The following is a 26133-nucleotide window of genomic DNA, read 5'->3' as shown; positions in this document are numbered from 1 at the left end:
CCATATGGTGAAGTTTATTCATCTCCCAGCTGAGTCCTAGTACACTCATCTGGAACTGATCCGGCTCCGACTGCGCATAATCTAAGAGGTTGCAGCCCTCTGACCTCAAAGATGATCTGTTTGTTTTGGGGGTGCTGCAGCCGATCTTGGCCCTGGGAATATGTTTTCTTTAGCTAGGGGAGATGGAGAAACATTACAGATAAAAGTTTTATAAAAGGGGTTGCACAATTTTGAGAGGAAATGCATCTTTGTGAGGAAGAAAAATGGTTTTGTTCCTATAGTAATTCCTACACAGCAGACCAGTAGCCCATAGTGTAGTTCAAGTGACCCACCACATGCCAAAGGTCCAAAATTTATTTATTTTTTTAATCATTCCTTGCTCTATTTTTCCAACCCAGGCTCAGTCTGAAAAGCGTACCCCTATATATTGACTGACCATCCCTCCTACATCCCTAAATCCAACCAATTGTGTTTTCAAAAGCAGCAAATGACAAGCACCCACCTACCTTCCTAAATCCAACCAAGTTTTTTTTCCAACCCAGGCTCATTCTGATTATGTACTGCTATATACATTTCTGGAGAGTGCCAAATGTGTCCCAGGAGCTATGTTTACTTGCAGTTTTTGTTTTCGCATAACCACCAGAAGGCACTGTGTATGCTTTTTTCAGATCTCATATTTCTCTTGTGAGTGCCATTTGCGTCTGCTGTTCTCACATAAGTTCACCAGAGGTTGCTGTCGACTGACTGACTAACTGATTGACTGACTGACCAACTGACTGATCCACCCACTCCCTCCCTAAACCCAACAATTTTCAAAAGCAATTTGGAAATAAAAAAGCCCTTACAGCAGCCTGATTTTTACCACATTTTCAGGATTTTACCATATCGTCACCTTGGAATTATAAGGTTCTATTTATGTTTTGAGATATTGAGCTTAAAAGTTTTTGCACTCCACAGCAAACAGTATATTTGTAACATTTTTTTTAAAATGAAAAGTCTAATGTGAAGATATTCCTCCCCTGTTGTTTACTTGTTTATTTTTATGCTTTGTCTTACTTTAGATCTGTTCTTCATATGCGGATTACTCAGTTAGCTGGATTTTGTTATTGACTGGTAGGTCAAACCTGCTCGGGAGCAGGTTAATTTCATATTAACAGGATAATAAATTGTAATTTACAGCAACTTTTTGCATATTCTTAGCTTTGCAGTTCGCACCCTATTCTTGTAACACAAAACCATCAATAAAAAGCAGCAAGTTTCAAAAGCAGCCAATGTTAAGTTTTATTTAAATAATACTTAGCCAATTTTTCTTATCCAAGTTTTTTTTTTAAGATTTTGTTATGGTTTATTCTTTATTTAGCCTTCCTTCTATACTTTATTATTGTTATTATTATTATTATTATTATTATTATTATTATTATTATTATTATTATTATTATCATTATTCTCTTTGTGATTTGTGTTGTGGTGAAGATTGTTTTGCTAATTGCTGTTTCTTTTCTTTGAGGCTGGTTCTGCCTTGCACCTGCAGCTAATTCGGCTTGTTACCTTTATAAGCAGAAGCGTGTGTGTTGGTGTGGCTCTTGTTTTCCAGCGCGTCTAACTGATCCTCGCGATCTTGTCTCTCTTTAGAGAGTATGACCCGTACTTGCTGAGAATCTCTCCGTATCTTGCCCTGAAGAAGGTCCGAAACTTCTGTGTGCGTCTTGTGCAGACGCTGCTGAGGAGCCATGCTGGTGTTGTGCCGTTTCTTTGATCTGCGTTTTATTTATACTTTATCTATATTTTCTTTATGATTTATGTTTTATTTGTTTGTTGAAGTAATTGCTTTGACTAAGATATTGTTTAATTAATGATTTATATTTCTGTTGCCACTAACTAACTAGGACATGTATATTCTGGTCTCTAAATAAATAGAGAATTGTATTTCTGGTTTCTGTGTCCTTTTATGTTGCTAACCCCTTCCCTAGACGAGCCTTAAAAACTGGGGTTCATAACAATTTATTTTTGGGCTTTTGCCTTTATTAAGTGCATAAGACAGTGTTTTAAACAGGAAACAAAGTGGGAAGGAGAGAGGGAGTAGGGATGGGAAATATCCTCAAACCGGGATTCAAACTCAGGACACCCTGAAGTGCAACTGCAACATATATCAGCACGCTAACCACTAGGTTTAGATTTTTGACAATCTAGAGGCTACTAATACTCAAATTGACCATCAAAATAAAGTGTCACCAGGAAATATTTTTTTCTAATTTAACTTTTTTAATGGAGCAAAATGAATTTATTATTAAAATTCTCAGCAAAAATGTCATTTAAAATTAATTCATGACAGCAACATTAATAGCTAAATACATTTTTATACAATTTAATGGCAAATTCAATTTGTACCACTGTAGTTAAGATCAATAAAACTATTAACATATTATAATAACATGATAGATAATAATATATAAGAATAATATAAAAGAACATAATATTAACAGTGCTATCAAATTTACAACACAAATATAAATGGAAAATGACAATTATGTTTATGACAGTTTTATGACAAGTTAAATACGGTTGCAGTACTGAGAGCATCCTTTACATAAACACATGGAGCACACAAGACTGTTGTCCAGACATAAAGTAAATGTGGTCTCAAACAAGTGTACACACTTGAAATCATTGTATTACATTCACACATTGCAGTCTGATACACCGAGAGGATGGGATCAGTGATAACTGTAGGATAACCAGAAATAAAAGTATCCTCTTCTTAAATCAGTTTTTATGTTTACTTAGATCTTCAGAAAATATGAAGAAGAAGATCAAGTTGTGAGTTTTTTTTTATTTTATTTCAAAGTAAAACACTTTGACCTTACTCCAGGGGACCACTATTTTCAAGATATATTTTAGCATTCACTACCTGACAAAAGTCTTGTCGAGTAACAATAACGACTTCTAGTTGATCACTTGCAAAAGTGGAAGATTTTTTAGATTAATCATCTGTTGAACTGCATCCCAATCATCACAAATACTGCAGAAGGCCTATTGGAATCCACATGAATCTATGATTCTGAGAGAAATCAGTCAAGTTTGGTGAAGGAAAAATCATTCTTTGGGGTTACATTCAGTATGTGGGCTGCTTTTTTTTTTTTTTTTTTTTTTTCAACAGGACACACACACACACACACTACTCTGATTAGCACAAGGTATAAAATTAATTGTGTATTCACTGTTTAGAAAAACTGATAGAGGGAAAAATAACTAAATAAAAGTGAAGCATTTTCACAGGGAGACTACAAGTTGATCATATAGTATCTAATGGACAGAGAAAGGCCATTAGACGCACGTCCAGGTCATTAGTTGACCAATAAGGTCAAATCTAACTAGTATTTGTGTTATCATTAACCTACAATCTGTTTCTTTTCAATTAGTAACATAATTGACAGAGTGGAGCTACTGAAAATGCTACCTTTGGACCTGATGTGCTTTCTTCTACACGTTCACCTTGGTTTAAAAAGTAACCTCAACTAAGCTTAAATACCTCCCTTTGGCCAAAATCAAGTTGTTGTTTATATGTCAGCAGTGACAGCATTGCTAAACATTTTCCCTTTAAAACAGAGATATACCAACATTTTTATTATTATTTTATTTTATTTATTTTTTATTTTATTTTACTCTATTATCTAAACTGATACATTGTTTAAAAAAATGTAGTCAAGCCAAATGCAAATGACCTGAGAATGTATTACCATTCTGATACATTGACTTGTAAATTACCCTGTATTATTGACTAGACTTACATTCAAGCCATCTTAAGGCATTCGATTCAAAAGGGGTAACTATGTCAAAATTTACATTTTTGATAATTAAAGATGATTTTTAATTTAAAAAAAATGATTAAACTGTATTTTATAGTTTCCTTGTTGCAGTATTGTGGGAAAAGGAATATCTTTTTTTATTATTTTTGTCTCTTTTTCTTTTCATTAAATGACTGTATTTGTATTGCCTAGGGTGTTATATATTAACCAAACTTTTTCTCGAGCGTGATTTGTTTTCCATTCTTATGAAGCATTTTTGCAAAACGAGATGGAACGGATAGAGATGCAAAGGTCTGATTGTTTAAAATTAACTTGAGCTCAGCAGCTAAATTTACTTTTTGCAGAAATGTGTTGAAACTGAACACAGAATATGTGCAGTTGAGAAAGGTTTAGGCTTTTAATGTTGTGCAGAGAATTCATAGAAGAGATGTATGAAGATGTATGAAGAAGATGTATGTATGGGTGCGGCCAATGAAGGACTGGAGAATGATTGACAAGAGACCACTTTCACTAAACTCCAACTGTTAATATCAGCTGCCTATAAAAGTTGAAGTCAGGAATTGAAAACTGTTGCACATTCTTGAATACTCTTGCATTGCATGGAGGATATTAGAATTGTTTATTGAATGATTTATTTGTATCCAATAAATTGCTAATATGTTAAACATTGAAGAAAAACCTCTCCTGACCATTTTTATTGAACATGCATGGAATTGACTAAATAGTTCAACAACAGCTTTAACTATACATTTATTTAAGACACTATCCCCCGGTTTCACAAATAAGGTTTGAGGCTAATCAAGATTAAATTGTATGTTTTATGCTGTCTCGACGCAAAATAACTTGTGGTGAGATGTCTTGAAATACATCAGTGTGCACACCAGGTAATACATTTTTCTAAGGCCATTTTTAAAAATGTGGCTTAAATAGCCTAACTTAACAAAGGCCTAGCCCTGGCTTAATCTAAGCCCTGTTTGTGAAACTGGGCCTATATGTACTTAGATATGATTTGGTTTAGGATTAGTTGCATGTAATCATGCATCCTTTTTTTTTTTTGTTATCACTAGGTAAGTACATGGAACATGCAACTCGGGCACTATAAATCTTACATGTCACAGAAAACCAGTGCATAGAAAGAAAGAAATTTTTATATATATATTTATATATATTTATATATGTATATATATAATATATATTTATATATGTATATATATATATATATATATATATATATATATATATATATATATATATATATATATATATATATATATATATATATATATATATATATATAGTAAAGTTAATAAGATTTTATTGAGATATGTTAAATTTACCTTGATATATTAAGTCACTTTAATTGATGTAAGTGCAGCATCCATTCGCAGGTTGTTTTCTACATGAAGAGAGGTGTCAATCCTTTACTCAGGGGCAAGAATGAGTGTTACTGCAGTGTTAATGAGATTACAGAGTAGAAAAACACGCACAGATGGAGAATGGAAGAAAGAAAGCTTGAGCATTTACAGAGTTTTGTGTAGTTTTGATGCAATATGCTGATGATAGTTTCAAGTATCCTCACTAACAAACAAAAGCTAGTCTGGATTTATGGAAATGCTGACCTCATTTTAGACCTTTGGCCCATCTGTTGACATAAGACAGGTGGATTTTAAAGCTATATGGTATGTGTTTTTTTTTTTTTTTGGAAACAATAAAAACAAAACAAAGCTGTAGATGTAGTATGCAAATCTAAAGCAATTGTTTATAGGTATTACCGTTTTTCCCAGTCACTTTTCTGTTAATCAGACCTAAAATTGTCAAAACTACATGTTCAGTCTTTACATCATTGTGTCAATTGTGCACATAAAGATTTCTTATATCTTTGAACAACCTGATAATGCTTTAGTATATCCAAAATCAATTAAACTATTCATGAATTGGATTCTATAAATTTTTTTTTTGCGGTTTTCCACATTATCAGCTGTGGTATTGATCAAAATGCATTGTAATGGTTTCTGTCTGAATAGCCTCACCCCTGACACATACTTTTATAGGTTGTCATAATATATCCCAGGATGTCCTTCGAAAAGAGTAGGGGTTTAACCCCGGCATCCTGGCCAAATCTGCCCACTGGCCTCTGTCCATCATGGCCTCCTAACCATCCCCATATTCAATTGGCTTCATCACTGTCTCCTCTTCACCAATCAGCTGGTGTGTGGTGTGCAGTCTGGCGCAAAATGACTGCCGTCGCGTCATCCAGGTGGATGCTACACACTGGTGGTGGATGAGGAGATGACCCCCATTGTGTAAAGTGCTTTGAGTGCCCAGAAAAGCGCTTTATAAATGTAAGGAATTATTATTATTATTATATATTGTCATAATGCATTTGCAATGCATTTCTGTTCATTAATTCATGACAAAGACTTGGTTTGAACCAATCAGAGCACTCTTTTGTGACGAGATGCAACTTCATTAATATGCATGATATAGCTTTGAAGACTCCTTTTACCTGTTACAGTGTTCAGTGAGACGTCACGTTGTGTTGCCAACCCTAGTTCAAACAAGTAGAAGAAGAATTGTTTGGAAACATGGTTTGTCAGTGTTGCGTTTATTAATGTGCTGCAACAAAGGTTTTGTTTTCATTTCCCTACGATGACAGCACAGCTTACGAGTGGAAGCAAATGTGTGGATTACAGTGGTCTGCTAACAAGCAACAAAAATACATTTGTAATGACCATTCTTTACCCAAGAGCTTTTCGATTCTGGAAATGGTGAAATCCGGATTGGCCTTTTAAAAAAGGCACGGTTCCAGGTAGTGTTGATTGTCTTGTCCCTATGTATTTGTTGTGTGTGATCAGTGTTCTTTGTCTATGTTTATTCAGATGGCAAAGTTTGTTAGTATCGTCAGCATCGTATCATTAGTATCGTTTCCTCTTTGGCCACTTGACTCTCCTAGCTAAACAAAGCTGGACTCACCCACTTTCCTGATTTTTTTCCGAACTAGAGGTGTGAAAACAACCTGCTGAGACAGGTGATAGGGGGAGGAGGGTCATTGACCTTTAAACAAACATACGGCTTGTCAACTTTCACTTTATACCTTAATCAGTTCTGACAATGCACTGTAATCTCAATGCAAGCAATAAAGATTAAGTAGCAAGAAGACAGACTGAATGGAGTTTGAATCTTTTATTATTGGTGTTACACAAATCAAGCAGCAGAATTTCGAGGCTTACAGGCCAACCTCCACTCGATCTACATAATATTTCAATTCACAGCAATGCTAAAAACGTTCACAAATTAATTTAGTGATAATTATATTCACATATTTATACATAAAAAGACAATTTCAAATTCCACGTATAAAAAAGACAACTTAAAAACTAACAAGATTTAGTGCAAAGGCAGAAACAGTAAAAAATCAACAACTATTCTTCTTATTTTTACAATTTTCAGTACAAAATATCGGTGAGGTTAGAGATGTGTGTCTGCGATGGGGATCCTCCGCAGCTCGACGATCTGAGAGTTCGCCATACTTCCTCCATCATGACTGCCGTGAATCGACTCGTTGTCGCTCACATTAAGGCCAGAACCTGTGCAGAGACTGAGCATTATTATCAAAATATGACCTCCTCTAATGAATATTATGTGGGCCTGCATTCGCAAAACACCAAGGTTCAGTATGTATTGTACACCTAGTGGTTGAACAAGGTAGTGCACTCCAAAATTAAAATATTGCGAGGGGAGACATTTTTTTTGTCACCTGCCCTCTCCAACAACAACTCCAGAAGCGCAAATGCAGAAGCGTGCATGTATGATATTTAAGACTTACAATGTAAGCTGCTCAGCTAATGTTTATGTTTGGTTTTACTGTAAAGCGTCTACCTTGGCCTGGTTTCTCTTATAAAAGAGGTGTGAAATCTTAGTGAGAATTCCAGGATAAATGAAAGTGAATAAATGTCTCCTAAAAACATACCTATTTAGCTTGGCTTTTTAAAACTATTTTAAAAGTCCTTTCTACTGTTTCATTTTTTATTCAGTTGTTTCTGTTGGCTTATTTTGTATGTTTTTCTATTCTGTCTTTTAATTTTACTTTAAAGACGACGCAGTGGCACAGTAAGTAGTGCTGTCGCCTCACAGAAAAAAGGTTACTGGTTTGAGCCTCGACTGGGTCAGTTGGCTTGTATCTGTGGAGTTGCATGTTCTCCCTGCGTTCACGTGGGTTTCCTTTGGGTGCTTCGGTTTCCCCCACAGTCCAAAGACATACAGTACAGGTGAATTGGGTAGGCTAAATTAGTAGCCCGTAGTCCGTAGTGTATGAGTGTAAATGAATGTGTATGGATATTTCCCAGAGATGGGTTGCAGCTGGAAGGGCATCCGCTGAGTAAAACATTTGCTGGATAAGTTGGCGGTTCATTCCACTGAAGCGACCCCAGATCAATAAAGGGACTAAGCCGACAAGAAAATGAATGAATGAATTTTACTCTGACTTATATCCAGCACTTTAGTCAGTTTTGTGACCAATCAAATAAATGAACTTGAACTTGAATAGATAACATGAATAAGTTAACCTAAACTAAACACACTGCAGCATTTTGACAGATGACAGCATATTTTTTTTTTTACAAACTATGCTTTTAAGAGTTCACAATTAGCTGGTGATTGGTAATGAAGTTAGTTTGGCATGCTGCCCCAGGAGAGCCCTGAGCTCATAAGATCCTCGAGTCCAGGGCTCCCTCCCTTTTGCAGGGCGAGAGGGAAGGTAGATCTCGAGAACCCTCCACCCCTCCTGCTGCTTAAGGATTGCTATAAGGGTGAGCTGCTGGTGGAATTGACTATGGTGCTGATTTGGTTTAGTCAATTTACTTATGTCTCATGTTTTGGACTGTGGGAGGAAACCGGAGGACCCGGGGAAAACCCACACGAGCACAGGGAGAACATAAACGCCATCTTACATTAACTTGACTCGGGGCCAGCCGTGTCAATTATGAGCAAGTGATCCTCTCGAAATTAGTTAATAAATAAACTTCACAAAGCGTTCTGACTTCAGGTTAACTACAAATGGTTATACTTATTAGATGGAATTTCAAGCATTGTATCTTGAAAAATATTATTTACAAAATAACTGTTCTAAATATTATCTTTGCTTCTGGACAAAAAGGGGAAGTAACAGCTGTAGTAGCCTGCCAAATCCCATATCAGCCAATCCCTGTGCGCATAGTTAATACAGCAATGACCCATAGCCATGATATAAATGCCGCAGCTATTCTTAAGGTGTACTCACATTAGGCTATCCGAACCGTGCCTAAGCACATTTGACCACCATTTCCCAGTTTGTTTGACAAGTTGTCACCTTGGAAATATGGTTCTATCTGCGTTCTGAATAATTTTGAGATGCTGAGCTTCAAAGTTTTTGCATTACATTGCAAACAGTATGTGTGTAACATTTGTTTTTAAATAAAAAGTCTTAAAATCTAATCAATTTATATATATATTATTATATAATGTATATATATATATATATATATATATATATATATATATATATATATATATATATATAGCATTCCATATTGTAAATAAGTTGTCATTTAATAAGAATATGTCAATAACTCAATTTTGACAAAACTGTCAGATAGAACCTTATAATTCTAAGGTGATGAAGTGTGAGTGCTCTGAACTGGGCCCAGGCACAGTTCAGTTGGCCGGCGTTGGCCTGGATGAAAAAGTTGTGGCTCAAGCGCAGTACGTTTGGCCTTTGTGAGTGCAAAATGCACCTGACTAAAACTGAATTGTGCCTGTTATTAAACAGTAATAGTTAGTAATTAGACAATTGCGCCTGAGCGGTTCAAGACAACCATGCCTAGTGTGAGTACACCCTTAGCTTAAGACCTCCCTCTATTCATTAGTAAAAGGTTTACTCAGCATATTAACTAAGTTTTAACACAATAAATACTAAGCTTTTTAAATTTTGTAATTTAATTGTATAAATAAACTATATATCTACAATACCTTGGCTTTTCCTAAATGTAATATTAATATTTCTTTCTAACATTGTTATTTTATTCAAATTACAAAACATAAAAGAGTTCTGATTATTTCTAACTTGAACTACCAAAGCAGTCAAAATGACTGCATAGATTTCACTGTCTGTTACATTTTCTTGTGCCTTTGAATATGTGTGCCTCTGTTGCCTAGCCTTTCCTGCTAACATAAACATATCTTCCTCATAGCAAAAATATAGCTTTACTTCAGGTATGTCTTTCAAAACTATATTCAGTGCCGCAAAACTTGCTCTTCCACTTGTAAAGTGAAAGTGTGGTGCAAATCTTTGCAGACCGTCTATTACCTCGTAGACACAGTGTAAAAAATGTAGGTTTCCATACAATTCATTCATGTTATCCCAACACAAATTAAATGAACATAAAAAAATTAAGTTGTCCCAATGAAATCTTAAGAATTGTGTTGTTTCAGCTTCTTTAAAATAAGGCTGCGATACCAAAAAGACTGCATTATGAGGGAAACAATTTCATAAAATATGATGACAGACTTAGGTTGGGGTTAGAGTTAGTGTAAGTTGACATGTACTTGCAAAGTTTCTCATAGTCAGTTAAATGTCTGTTGAAGTAGCAGTATCTACAGATATTAAGCAGACAGTCTTCTAATACTCAAATGGACCATTAAAATAAAGTGTTTCCAAAATGTTTATTGTACTGCTAAATATCTGAAAGGATTTAGCTGAATTTTTTAAAGAATGTAACATACCAGTTTTTAAGGCAAATATGAGGTCATCAAACTCCTGCGACTCCTCGTCCTGCACAAGACTGGTGTTTATGAAGCCTCCTTCAGTGATGTAGGCCTCGTCCTGAGGACTGGGTTTGAAAATACTGCTCGGTTGACTGCTGGGCCTCAGCGAAGCTCTTTCCCAGTCTGCTGAGATCTGCAAAGCATGATAAAAAAAGAGGTCTTCAAATGTCTTTACAACCAAGTAATGACCTCTTTTCAAAGCTCCATTGCATTAAAAAAGACTTTTGTAGTTAGTTTGAGCTCAAAGGAAGCACACAAATCAAGTCTGAATTCACTGGTGTTTGGGGCAGGGGTCATTCACAGGGTACCAGAACGTCCATGTCTATAGAGTTGTACTGAAAGGTAAGACAGAGTTCACATTTTACAATGAATTCTGTTGTGGTTGTAGATGGGAATGAGGCAAAAAAATTCTGTTTCTCGAGGAGCAAATCTTTATATTAAATTATTCCTACTTCACATGCGACCAGAAATGTCATAGAAACAAGTTTCCTGGTCGGATACTAGACTTGAATGGCTTTTCTTTGTGTATTTAGTACTGGGAAACACAATTTTCTCAAAGATACCAGAGTGGCTTTGTTGTGCGTGCTATGAATTTTAAACATTGCAGAGAGGAGAACAGTTTCTCATATTTCCACAACAGTTACATAACATTATTTTGTCATTTAAGTGTATTTTTACTTCTAAGAATAACCATTCAAAACATATTTATGCTTTATAAACAGTGACATTAACATGCTTCTGACAACCAGTATTGTCAGCAAATCAGCAATTAGCCTGATAAATGCTTGTCAACAAATAGGATGCTATGTTTTCTGTTTGTACAAGTCCTTTCTGCTAGCATGCGAAGACTGTATTATTGATTGCTAAAGAATTATGTGACAATAGATTAATAGACTGGAATAACACAATACTCAAACAAATATAGCTATTTTAATTTATGTTTGTTTTTTTTTGTCCAGTTAGGGCCGGGTGATAAAATCGCTAGCGGTGGTGTGGAGAGATCCATGCTGATTGTGAAACGCTTTAGATGTATGGCCAATGAATGCACTATATATATACACATTATATTACATTACATACTGACCGAACACCATTGTCAAAATTGATAAAAAAAAAAAAATCAGTATATAGTTTCGGTAAGAAGCATAATAGTTTTATAAAAATATGGCTGCTGAGCACAAGCCTTGGAAGCAGTGCCAATAAGCTTTGTCATTTCCAATGGAGGCGCGCACATGTTGTGCAAAAGGCACGCACGTGAACCGTATGCTTTTTCCAGCTGTACCTAGTTTTGTTCACAGCAATTCATAAAAGTAAATCTAACCAATCTGCTTCACACTTTGTATCGAATAGACACATTTCAGAAATAATGGGAGACTAATTACCTAAAATAAACACAGCACATCCAAACACTGCAATGCTTATAAATTTTCTCCATAAACTTGCATCGGAACTGCAGCTTCGTTTGTCATACTCTGATGAAACGATTGATCAGATGGTTGCCTAGTTATGAGAGACACCAGGGGAGCATAATCGCAAAGACCACTGTAAATGGTCAAGGAATTCATGTACAAGTGATTGTCACTTTAGGTCAGGATAACAACACATGTGAAAATAAGTGTGGTTGCTAGCAGCAGTAAAGAGATTGTAAATTAAAAAGCGTGTAAGGATGTCGACAGAGTGGCTTTTTGGTTTCTTTTCTTGTGCATCTCAGGCACTAGCCCCCCATCTAAATGATATTTTAGCATAGTGGGTAATATAGTCATTCAACTTCACAATTTGTAATGTTGCAGTATGTATTTGCATAATGATGGCTAGTTTCTTTACTTGAAAGCTCAGATTTGATTATTATGAATTATGTTGTTGACGTAGTGTGAGGTTTTTGTATCATTATTATTCACACCTTAAAGTTTGCTTTGATTGTTTAGTTAAAGTCTCTTCAACACTCCCCCGTTTATTTTAATATGAAGAGATTAGATATTTTGTTTAAATATTTTTGTTTTTGACCATTAAAACTATTTGCCCTAGTAATGTTGGTAAATTAAAATAATGTGGTTAAATTAAAAAAAAAAAAATCCTTATATTCCAGCTTGATCTCACAAGGAAGCGAAAGTATTTTACGTTTTGTCAGTTTAGTGGCTAATTTGTACAAATTCGTACGGGTTCAGTTCAGAATTTAAAAAGGAGACGTGGCACCTAACCCCACCCCTAACCCCAACTGTCATTGGGGGATGAGCAAATTATACTAAATTGTACAAATTAGATCGTACAAATTCATACGAATTAGCCACTAAATCAAAAAGTTATGAATTGCCGTGCGTAAAAACTTGCTGGATAAGTTGACGGTTCATTCCGCTGTGGCGACCTCGAATTAATAGAATCAATATGAGTCTTCAATTGTCATTGATAACAAAGATTGTACTCAAATTAAATGAGCTTACAAAACTGTAGGAATTTTTGTTAATAAAGCATTCAGCGAAGTAACTATTACTGCATGCCTGAATAATAAGATATATAAATGTTAATTTGAATTATTTATTTATCATTTACTTACTAATTTTGAATGATCTTAAAAACTTAGTTAATTTAGTAATAAACAGGTAATCATTCCCAAAGTATGAGAATACAATCATTAAGCACGACATACATGTGCTTAAAGTCGAGAATACAGTATTTGTAATGCAAAGTTATTTTTTAACAAATGATGAAATAACTGCTTGCTAATGCTCAACAAATGATTCATAGTGTGCAGTTATTATAAAGTAAAAAAAAACTAAAAACTAAACACATTTGAAATATTCTCACTTGTAAGAGACACACAACTAAAAATAACACTGTTGACTTTTTCATGACATGAATAAATAGTCATTTCATTCATAAACATAAAGAAAAAACTGCCTAATTAAACATTACATTGAAAAACAATACATCTGGCCTGCCCTGCCTTAAATGTGCTTCCTAATAGCAGTGGCTTCATTTCCTTTTGGCTGGGTGTGTATTTTTTTTTGTTTCCCAGGAGGACAGAGGGAGAGGTCACTGCAGTCCCCCAATGTCCCAGGCACCTCATTCTGGTACAATAGCCTATCAAGAGTCCTGTGATCAGGACAGAATGTACACTGGCTGAACTGAGCACCACCAGGCACCCAGTCATGTCTGTTTAAAGAGGTAGAGGAGACCACCAGCCCTCCTTTCCTCTCTCCACCTCCTCCTCCCCTTGTCTCGAGGCCACATGTGACACTACGAGACACTTTAAGCCATGAGTCAATGCAAAAAAAAAAGGATTAGTTTTGTTTCCCCAAGTCTGGCTTAGAGGTCAGAGTACCTAAAATGAGAGTCCTCCCCTCAACCTTTTTTTATATTCCAACCATATTGAGGTTTCAAATTAAGATTCAGTTCGAGCAAGAAATTGTAGCATCAACACATTTAGTGTTTATTTAGAACAAATAGCTTTGGCTGAAGAAATGTATTATTTCATTTTAAGTCATATTGGTTTTCACATTTCTGGACTTTTCTACGTTTGTATCCATACACTAAATCTGTGGCGATAGAAAAAAATATATATTAATGACAGCAAAAAAATAATATAATAAATAAGTAAATCATTATTGTAAACGGAGTGAGGCCGGTAATGTGAGCACTGATGAGTGTCACCTGTGAGCCACACCGGTCTTGAGTTCAACGGTTTATAAAGGAAGAATGATGACAAAGGAAGACGAGAGAGGACCAGGCCTAGAACTTATGTTTGGTTTTGCTTTCAGTTTGGTGGCAGTTGTGTGTAAGGGCATGCATTTTTGTGCTTATTTATTTATTAAAGTGATTGAAAGTTCCTTGGCTCTCAGACAACTCCATCTCATTCACCAGTCCATTTAAAAAATAATAATAATAAAATAAAGTAATAATAATAACTCATTGCTTTTTACCCATATTGTCATGTTATTTCAAAGAGGTAGATTGCAACTAGGTGTGGTTATCTTTAGGGACCTCACAATCCTATCCGATGTTGGGATTCCCAATTCAATTCCAAGAACTATTCTTGACCTACAGTACATGTTTTCCAATTTCTTCTGTGGCGCAAAAACGTCTTTCCAACTTTACAATTTTAACCAGAATTGGAGTTGCTATGCATTTGTTTATGCCTGGAATCTATGTATGACAGTACTGCCATCTTAAAAATGATTTATCTTTTTAACAAAATTGAAATTATATTCAGAAAACGCTCGGAATGTAACATTGAAATGGCAGATTACAAAGACTGTGTTGTATTTTTATTTATTTTTTGTTAAATTCTTTTAACAAAAATGTATTCAAAGCTAAAATGTTTATATGCAAATTATATTTGGAAATTAAATTAGAATTGATATTAGCTCAAAGCCACAGAGAACTAGTTTGAATAGCAGTACACAATGCTTCTGCACAACACAAGTACTTTGACTTTCATTCGCAATCTGAATTTTTAGAATACAAGACGCAGTGTTCATGCTTCATGTTAATGCCATTCTGTCCAGTCATTTAAAAGCTGGTTCACATATTGGACAATTATTGTCCTTTGCCACTGTTAGCCCTATGCTATTGTAACCCAGCTAATCCTACAACACCAAACCCTCTCTGAGCTGGGATCAAACCGGCGACTTGGCTCTACCAAGGAGGCTAAAGACCATGGCCTCTAGTGTCTGTCACTAGAGCACCTTTTGGTCAAAGGTGTGAGGTGTACCTGCACAGCACTACACTAGCTGGCCTATGCTACACTTACCTTTCTAAATCTCACTCCCACACCACCCAACCTGCTCTGAGCTAGGATCAAACTGGTGACCTTCCGCATGGGAGTCGGTTGCTCTACCAAGGAGGCTAAAGACTATGGCCTCTAGCGTCTGTCGATAGAGCACCTTTAGAGGTCAGAGCAGTTAGGTTTATCGGCACAGCACTTCACTAGCTGGCCTCCACTACACTATAATGACTCGAGGTTTAGCTTTAAGGTGCAGTTGGAATTTGAACAGTGGACACTGGATGAGAAGCGCAGTGCCACAGCATGTCTTTAAAACTCTTAGGTATGTCTGTCTTTGCCCAAATTAGGAGAATTTCGCAGCATATGTATATCCACCTGACAAAGCTTTTTATTTACCTGTTTCTAGCTCACACCCGTGCAGGCCTGTACCATTCCTGTCTAATTTGAAAACAGAATCGATTCTGAACTTTTGAGAATCAATTCATAATTGCTAGAGAAAGAATGGTGATGCACCGATGAATTTTTTTTCTTTCACCCCTAACATAAACCAAACTCACGTGAATAAATAGTGAAGTGTAGTGTTTTCCTGTACATTTTAGTTCTAACCAGCTGCAAAAAATTTAAGCCTAGAAGTTTCCAGTGAGTCTGCAGACATTGACTAGTTGGTTCAGGTGTGTTTAATTAGGGTAAGAACTAAACTTAGCTAGCCACAAGCCCTCCATGAACAGGATTGTTTACCCCTCATGTAGAGTCTTGAGAACAACGTCGCATACTAATGCTGCTAAGCTGCAGACTGAAGGAAACCGAGATATTTTCTTTCTAAATATCTCCTCTAAAAGCCTTTCATGATCTCTGCCCATCTTTCCCAGGAAGTGTGCGGTCTCTTCACAGTCCTCCGTCTTCCCTTCGCGTACGCCCTCGTTCACAGATCTGTGAATAGTTTACATTGAGGGCTCAGAGGAATGTGAGCTTCCACACCAGGCCTCTTTATTACATAACACTTCTTCAGACCCACTGAACAAATGCAGGTCTGAGAGTGCTCTGCCTCAGCTTCAGGATGATAAATAGGTGCTTATGCAAACATGCATAAATCCAAAGCCTATCAATTTGATGTTACAAATACGTGTGTGGTATGAAATACTGTCAGATGCAGTGGTGGAAAGAGTACTGAAAACTATTACTCAAGTAAAATTACTATTACTAGCACAAAAATGTAGTGCAAATACAGTAAAAATGTATTTGTTGAAAATAATATTCAAAGTACGAGTGTAAAGTAGCCCCTTTAAATGTACTCAAGAGTAATATAGTGAGTATTACGTTGTGAACAGCTTACACACAGTTTGTGCATGTGTGTGAAAACGTAAAATTCTGTAGTGCATTTAGTATTGTTTAGGGCCATTTGGCGATATCAGTCATCATACAGTAGGCATCCTTCATCAAAAAAGTCACCTACTGAATGTTTGGATGATTTTGGACATCTTCTTGGACACTCTTTATGCGCCCAAATGGTTTGCTGCATTTACAAAGTGCCCATATCTTAAAATTGCTTAGAGTAATGCGATTTTATTGTCTATGTCATTTGATTGGAATGGAATCGCAGGACTTTTTTTTTTTTAACCTATCCCCATTGATAAGAAAAAAAAAATAGTGACTGCAGGTAAAAGTAGTGACTGCGGGTTGAAGGAAAATAGTGGAGTAAAAGAACAGATACAGCACTAAAAAGTACTCAAAGAGAGTAAATGTACACAATTTTCAAACTGCTTACTTAATTAGCAGTTACACAATAATTTGAGTATTTGTAATTTGTTACTTTACACCTTTGACCAGATGCCACTGCCAAATTAAGTATAAGTATTTATAAGAAGCATGCATCAGGATCCTTGGTAATGAACACACCTCTTCCATGGCACTGATGAGGTTTTGCGTAGACTTGCTGATTTCTCCTCCGCCGACAGTAGCTGCACCGGTGCTCTGGTAAATGGAGTCTGGGCTGCTGTGACCGTTCATCTCCACCGTGTAGGTTGCCTTACCAGGCCAGAAGAGCTGATTATGCATGACGAAGTACACAGAAAACACATAGAGACCCTAAAAGAGATAAAAACAAACAAACAAACAAACTTGTTAGGAGAGCTCAGCATGCTATCACATAAGAGGATTATAAGTATAATGATTTTGCATTACCCCCATCTGTTCATTTAAAAGTTACACATATGTGCGTTAAGGACAAAAATATCTGTCATTATTCTATTATAAAGGTGTCTTTCTGTGACTTTTATCAGTAGATTTCTTTTCCAGCATCAATCCTGATGATAACTGCAAACATCATTCATTTTAAAAGGGTAGTTCAACCCCTTAAAAATAAAATAGCGTCATTGGTAACTCATCTTTCACCTGTTCCAAACCTGTTTGAGTTTCTTTCTTCTTTTGAACACAAACATTTTGAGGAATGTTGGCAGAACAGCCCCTGACTTGCATAGTATTTGTTGTTCCTATATGGATTTCAATAGCTGATTTTTTCCTTATATTTTTCATAACACCTTGTTTTATGATCAGCAGAAAAAAGAAAATTACAAACGTTTAGAACATTTAGAAGAGTGACTAAATAGTGAAGGGATTTTCATTTGTGGATATACTATCTATTTATTTTTAACCCTTCACAATATCAGTTTGTACACTCCCACTGACACACAAGTGTGTGCAGTTTTTTTTTTTTTTCAGTAGATTGTAAATACAAACAAAGTCTGATATGCATAATGTACTAACAAGTACACAAACTCATGCAATGTAATGTGTATTTAGATTAGCTTCACAATCATGAGGGGGTCTCTTTACACTACCACCAGTGTGCAGCATCCATGCGACGTCATCCATGCGACGGCAGCCACAGGACAACGGCTCCAGTGCGCTCACCACACATCAGGTGGAGTGGAGTGATAGTGATAGAGCCAATTCGGTGCATGGGGATAATTGGAAGGCTATGATGGATAAGAGACGATAGAGGGAATTTGGCAAGGACACCAGAGTTGCACCCCTACATTCAGGGCCGGGGTAAGCTAAACTTGAACCGCAGCAGGCAAAGGACGATCACGCCGTTCTCAACCCGAAAGTGAAAACGGGGGGTGCTGGGTTGTGGACATAACTGAGGGCGCGAGTGTTGAGGAAGGTGTTGCATAAGCCGTCCTCTCTGTTCTGCCGCCCTAGGCGTGGATATAACTGAAGCGGCAGGGGGTGAGGGAGGTGTCCCGGAATAACTGAGGGCGCGGGTGTTGAGGGAGGTGTCGAGGACACCGTCCTCTCAGTTCTGCCATCCTAGGCGCGGATAAAACTGAGGCGGTGGGTGTTGAGGGAGGTGTCGTGGGCGCCGCCCTCTCTATTCTGCCACCCTAGGCGGTCGCCTAGGTCGCCTCTATAGACACGCCGGCCCTGCCTACATTTTACAAGAAATGCCTTGGAATTTTTAATGACCACAAAGAGTCAGTTTAGCATCTCATTCGAAAGACGGCACTCACTGACAGTATAGTGTTACGTTCACTACACTGGGACCCACACAGAACGCAGGTTGAACCCCCCCTGCTGGCCTCACTAACACCACTTTCAACAGCAACCTAGTGTTCCCATGAGGTCTCCCATCCTGGCTGCAGGGTGATAAGGCTGTGGCTTTATACAATTATTATCACATAATTTGAAGTAATTTCCCTTGCAGTGCTCAAAAACAGAAAACAGGAACAACAGTGATTTGCTCTACAGCACAAAGCTGATAACATGACAAAAATATAGCAAATCTTTTTCTTTTTAAATCATAAAACCTACGCTCATTAACAAATAATGCATTTTTGCTTGAATGGCACGCATGCAATGCAATTGCAGTATTAATGGGATGTAGTGGGACATCTTGTCCTGAAGGTTCTGAGTGTAGATATTTTTGGTACCAAGCTTATGACAGATTATGAAAGGAAATCAGGGTGATTTATTAAAATTCCAATAAAAACAGCACTTTTTTGTCAAAAATAGATACTGTTTTCATTTAAAACAGATAAAAAAATAATAAAAAATAACAGCCAAAGTGTTTAATGACAAAAATTGTCCATAAAGATGCATGTTTTGCTATGTTATGAATATATACATAGTTAACAATATATACAATATATAACTTACACTAACACTAACACCTTTATAAACCCATTTTTTTTAAGCACAAATAATACGAAAATAAAATATATTATGCATGAATTTTAGCCCAGCTGGAACAATTTATTACTCACCAGCATGTAGGACCACAATTATACTGTAATAAGAATATGAATAAAAATAAGTATAAGACAGAGAAAGAGCTAATTTAATGTGTGACATTCCTATTGCGTTTGTGCTGTTAAAAAAAAAAAAATGTCTACTGAGTCACTTAGTTTCACATTCCAGATGAGGTTTTGAACAGCATGACATCATTTGCCTGCCTCTGACATCATTGTCAACGAGGGTCTGGCCAGCAGTAGATAACAGTGGACAGTAGCACCAAAATGAATATCACTGCACACACTTGTGCCAAATATCTCATGAACACCACAAATGTTCTAACAAATTAGACACATGGGTGACAGACTGCAGGTGGAACAGAAGCCAGAGGGGAAAAGTGCTGAGCTTTTGAGAATACAGTACATCTGATGAAAAATAGAGAATATTTCAGGAAGATAGAGACTGAATAGTGTAAGATGAGCTCTTGAGTTTAATTATATATAGAACTATTGTGGTTATAAAACTATAAGCATTTATATAGTATATGTAATATATAGTATTACATTACATTTAATAAAATTTTATTTACTAAGACTAAATATTATTATAAATAATTAAGTGCAGCTGTCCCAATCTGATATATATATATATATATATATATATATATATATATATATATATATATATATATATATATATATATATATATATATATATATATATATATATATATATATATATATATATATATAAGCTACACTACAAACCAGCCCTAGCTGCCGTACATTTTTAAGCTGAACCTAATGAGTCAATTGAAACTGACTGAATTGAAGCTTGCATAACTTAAAAAAAAAATACTTTAGAACATGATTAGCTTAGTTTAATAAGTTACAATGAATTCAAATCAGATGCTGTCATGATTATTTTTTTCATGTAATTTTAAAGTGTATTTTACATACATACAGTATATAATAATACTAAGTTCTGAGTTGAAGTCAGAATTATTAGCCCCCTTGTTGCAATCTGCATTCATACATACAGCACATAATCATTTTGTATCTTTTCCCCCAATTTCTGTTTAACGAAGGGAAGATTTTTGGTAACTAGGCAGGTTAGAGTAATTAGGCAACTTATTGTATAACGGTGGTTCTGTAAACTATCAAAAACAAATATAGCTTACACGGGCTAATAATTTTGACCTTAAAATGGTGTTTAAAAAATTAAAAACTGCTTTTATTTTAGCTGAAATAAAACAAATAAGACTTTCTCCAGAAGAAAAAAAATATCATCAGACATACTGTGAAAATATTCTTGCTCTGTTAAACATTATTTGGGAAAAAAAAAATCAAATGATATATTTTGTTATATAAACTGTTCGCACTCTACATTAAATTTTAGTTTATTTTTTTTCTGTCAACCATGGTAAAATAGTATATTAATTAGACAAACAAAATGTTTTTTTATTGCTTTTTAATCCTCTATTTATTTGCACAAAGCAGTCATCTGCTCATAACTTTTAACGCTCCCTTTTTAATACTATAATTACAACTACATACTGAAAAGTAACCAAACTCCATTCCATACTGAAACTTCTGTGACTCTGCATCAAAAGCAGGAAAAGTAAGTAGAAAGAAACACGCACACACACTCAAACAAAATAGAGTATTGATTTTCAGGCCTCATTTATAAGCTAAAAGTCAGCAGCCTGTGCTCCACTGAGCAGCTATATCACTGCTCTCTAAAAGACACAATTGCTCAGAGGCCTGAGCAACATGCTCATTTACTCCTGCAAGTTACATAACTGTTCTCAGGTCAGAACAGACAGGTGTGCTTTTTACTACCTGAGATACAAGGGAAATGAGTTTGCACCTTGTGAGAAATGGGGTGGAAGAAAAAAAATCTGTCATAATCAAACATTCAGTCATTTACCTTCAGCTTAGTCCTTTTATTAATCAGGGATTGCCACAGCGGAATGAACCGCCAACTTATCCTGCATATGCCTTTCCAGCCGCAACCCAGTACTGGGAAACACCCATACATATTCATTCACACATAAAAACTACGGGCAATTTAGTTGATTTAATTCAGCTATAGTACATGTCTTTATACTGTGGGGATTTTAATTGTAAATCAAAATAAATTATTTTAATTTGTTTTAATTCCACATGTATTTACTTCTGTAATGCAAAACTGAATATTCAGCAACATACCTCTTGAATTTTCAGAAATATGCTACTTTTTCCAAAAATGTTTTTCTTTTGTTTTGTCAACAAAATTAGAGCATTGACATGAAGTTTTTTTAATGCCCTCTTTAGAACTATTTAATGCATCATTCATGGTTAAAATGAGTAAAACATGCTGACCATATTTTTGAATGCTTGTGTTGCTAATTCTGCTGAATACTGAAGAATAAACTTGGTGATTCAATGATAAGTCTGATTTCATGAATTCAGTCTAGTTCTGTGCACTGCTGGTGATCAACAACATTTCCATGAAAAAATGTTATTTATTGATTGATTGATTGATTGATTGATTGATTGATTGATTGATTGATTGATTGATTGATTGATTGATTGATTGATTGATTGATGAGCATACCTTTAAAGGTAATATTATCTTCTGTGAAGTTGTTAATTTAAAAAAAAGAAAATCATACTTCAGCACATTTTTTACATAATAGTTTTATGGTTTCAGTATTTTGATTATTTCAAATTTTTTGCAGCCATTTACTTGAAAGTACACTTTTCTTAAACATAAACATAAAACTTGCATTTAAAAATTTAGACATTATAAGACATAAACAAAATAATGAAAAGCGACAAAAAAATAAAAGTCATAAAAACAATAATAAAAATCTTTAAAAATAATAAAATAAACATGCATTCCCCCAACCAACCACCCACCAGTGCTATCTAACAATAAACATAGGTACTAATGGCAAAGTAAACATATTAGTTTTTCTAACAACAAAACCTTGTCTATTAGGGTATTACTGATTTTTTCCAGATGTAATGTACCGGTTAACTCTGTCACATAATAGTTTTAATAACTAATTTTTAATAACTAAAAAGTGCAATTTAAAGGCTTAACTAGGTTAACAAGCTAGGAAAATAAGGCAAATCATTGGACAACAATGGTTTGTTCTGAAGCCAATTGAAAAAAGAGGGGCCTAATAGTACTGAATAAAATAAATAAATAAATAAATAAATAAATAAATAAATAAATAAATGGTCTTGATTTCAGCTAAAATAAAAGAAATAAGACTTTCTCTCCCCCCACTCCCAAAAAATAAAAATAAAAATAAAAACGATTAACTCTGTTAAACAACACATGAGAAATATATATATATAAAAAAATAAAAAATACAATTTTACTAATAATGACAAAACATTTTGCTTTCAAATATGTTTTTGCACATTTTATAATACATCCTCATATCATTAAATCAGATGAGGTTATTATGAAGCTGTTTACAGGTAGGCTTCACAAATAATTTAAAATTTAATAGATTTAAAGCATCAGCCATTGAGAAAATAAGAGGACAAGCACATAGAATAAATATTGCTGAAAATAAAACAGCACCCACACTGAAAAAAAAAAAAAAAAAAAAAAAAAAAAATATATATATATATATATATATATATATATATATATATATATATATATATTTTTTACAGTGTGGGTTATATATATATATATATATATATATATATATATATATATATATATATATATATATATATATATATATATGCATATGTTTTTAGGTCATTGTAACTTCTTAAATTAAGTTAATAATTTTCTAACTTAATTTTGTAAGTTATGCAAGCTGTTTTAATCAGCTTAACATAATATAAATTCAATGGACTCACAAGGTTAATTGGATTCAGCTTAAGAATTTAAGGCTTTTTTTTTATTATTATTAAAAACAAACTGACATTTTTGCAGAAAAGCAGTGCATGAATAGTGAAATCTGTAAAATAATTAAGACATTATAAATACTCGCTAAAGAATTCCTATAAGAATAGTCATGTTGTTTTAACCATAAACCAACACTGATCTCTGTCGGCCCTCCAACAAGTTTGTAAATATTTTCCAGAAGAGGAAGTCAAATTTTGTTGAAAGCCCTGTCTGCATTTCTATGTGGGCATGTAGTGTGAGGAAGTCAAAACAAAACGTTGGCACTATTCATGCTCTTTCTAGGTGAAGGGCATCATGTCCAGCCCAATCATGTTTTGGCTGTGTAAGAAAAAAAAACAGCTTCTATGAACTGCTATTAGTCATCCTGTAATGTAGGACAAGCAGCACTGAAGCAGATCAAATATGTTGATTTTTGCTGTTTACTCTAGCGGTGAAGAAATATTACAGACAGAAAACACTGATATGGGTGTTTTCATCATTTCTGCTGTCATTTCTGAGAGTTTTATGTTCAATGTTACTTGTTATTTGAACTGGGGCAAGTCGAAAAGCTCAAACGGTGATCTGAACAACAAGTTATGTCAATTTAAATGTTGCAAACTCCATGGCAACAAGCTCTAAAGGGACAGTTCACTACAAAAACTTAAAATATGCTTTCAAAGATGTGCTAACATCATAAATAAACAGCCAATTTGAGTTTGAAATTACTACATTCTCGCCTAAAAACTATTCAAATCTCATTTTGTGACACAACAGAGAAGTATTTTTGTTTTTTCTTTTTTTTTTCTTTTTTTTTGCAGGTTTTCTCATACACCATTAATCTTTCGATGGTTGTGTTGCTTGCATTCTGGGATACATGTCGCAAGTCAAACCTCTTGATGCATTTACGACAAATGTGGTGGAGCAAGAACACATCTAGTGGTTTTAACTGTACTTGGCAAGATGTGAACATTGAATTGAAACTGTACTTCAACAACAAGAAACTAAACACTTCATTTCACAAGAAAACAAGAACATTAACGCAATTTGAGACATGCACATTTACTTCGATAGCATTAATTAATTTTTTTCACAATGGAAGTCAATGTGTACCATCAACTAGGATTCGTAAAAATAACATATTTTGTGTTTAAAAAAAAAAAAAAAAAAGAAACCCATAAAGGTTTAAAACACGTTATAAAGTAAATAGTTAAGAGTAAATAGTGAGGACATTTTCAGTTTTTTTGGGGAACTATGCGTTTAAGCCAGGGGTTCTTAACCTTTTTCACTTTGGAGCCCACTTATATATATATATATATAGGTGCTGGATAAGTTGCCAGTTCATTCCACTGTTGCGCCCCTTGATTATTAAACTATGCCAAAAAAAAATATGAATGAATGTATAATATATATATATATATATATATATATATATATATATATATATATATATATATATATATATATATATATATACATATATATATATATATATATATATATATATATATATATATATATATATATATATATATAGGGCTGTCAAATGATAAAAAAAAATAACGTAATTAATCACACTTTTTTTTTAAATTAATTATGATTAACCACAAAACACCATATTTATTACATAAATAAAAGCACAGGCTTTTAAGTGCAATTTGAATTTCAAAACAATCAATGCCAATAACAAACAAAAATGATTTCCATGTTGTATTCTAAGTGGACTACACACACACACACATACACAGACAGACAACGCGCACAGTACAGTGCACCTGATGAGCAATGGAGGAATCCCTTTAGATTTATCAACACGCACGGTTGCGTACATCTAATTTGCTTAAACTAAGCGTTCTAAAGAATGGCTGTATTTTACAAGCAAAAAATTCTGACACAGCAAGGTGAAACTTATGAAATGTAAGGGCTCATAGAAGTAGCTTAAAGGCAGAGAATAGGGCTGTCTTTAACAGCTTGCGACTTCATCTGCCACTTTCACTACAGTACATTTACATGGACACAATACTCTGCTTTTATGATTAAGATACTACTGATTAAGAGTCTACCATGTATGCAGCAATATTTGATTACCTTAAAGGATCATGTGAGTCCCGAACTGCAGAGGTTTTTATTTCCATTCGCCATGCGGTATCAAACTCTATTAAAATATCCTGAATGAAAATGTGCTAAATGAGAGTAAACTGCTGAACTGCAGTTAAAATTTAAAGATTAAAAAATGAAACGCTCTGCAGAGGTCAATTTCAAATCAAGAAGCTTTCTTCCTGTCAAACTGCAGTCAATTTGTGTAAGACTTTTTATTCATCTCTACAAAGCTGAAAATTAACCTATTTGTAAATGTAAAATTCTACCAATTTAATGTCATTATGATAGTTTTGCAATAGATTAAACCATTTAAACATGAGCATGGCGTTCTTCTTCTTTTTATTCTTTATTACACAGTCCAGATGGTGCACAGTTATTAGGACATCTGGTCAAGTGCTCTCTCATTCCAACACTGCACTAATGACCACAGTCAACACTCATCTGGAGACCACAAGTCAAAAGATAAACAAACTCCCATCATTATGCGATGGCTCTGAACAGAGTCCACCTGCTCTTAAAGAGTCTGGCCAGTATCTTTAAGATGTTATGCAAGAAAGGCAAAGTAATCAATAGGCTGTA

General features: G+C 34.7%; 1 protein-coding gene across 2 annotated transcripts in view; it reads right to left on the bottom strand.

The window, feature by feature from the left end:
• Positions 1–6974: 6974 nt before the first annotated feature.
• Positions 6975–26133, bottom strand: part of adgrv1 (adhesion G protein-coupled receptor V1) — a 269966-nt gene continuing 250807 nt past the window's right edge. For both annotated transcript variants that reach the window (NM_001001845.3, XM_087251637.1), the window contains 3 exon segments: positions 6975–7393; positions 10566–10740; positions 17224–17412. In NM_001001845.3, coding sequence (NP_001001845.2) covers positions 7275–7393; positions 10566–10740; positions 17224–17412 — 483 coding nt within the window. In that variant the 3' untranslated portion in view covers positions 6975–7274.

Source organism: Danio rerio, chromosome 5 (assembly GCF_052040795.2).
Source record: "Danio rerio strain M-AB ecotype USA chromosome 5, GRCz13ab, whole genome shotgun sequence".
Lineage (NCBI taxonomy): Eukaryota > Metazoa > Chordata > Actinopteri > Cypriniformes > Danionidae > Danio > Danio rerio.
The sequence above is the reverse complement of the archived record's forward strand: the minus strand, read 5'-3'. Positions and strand labels throughout refer to the sequence as shown.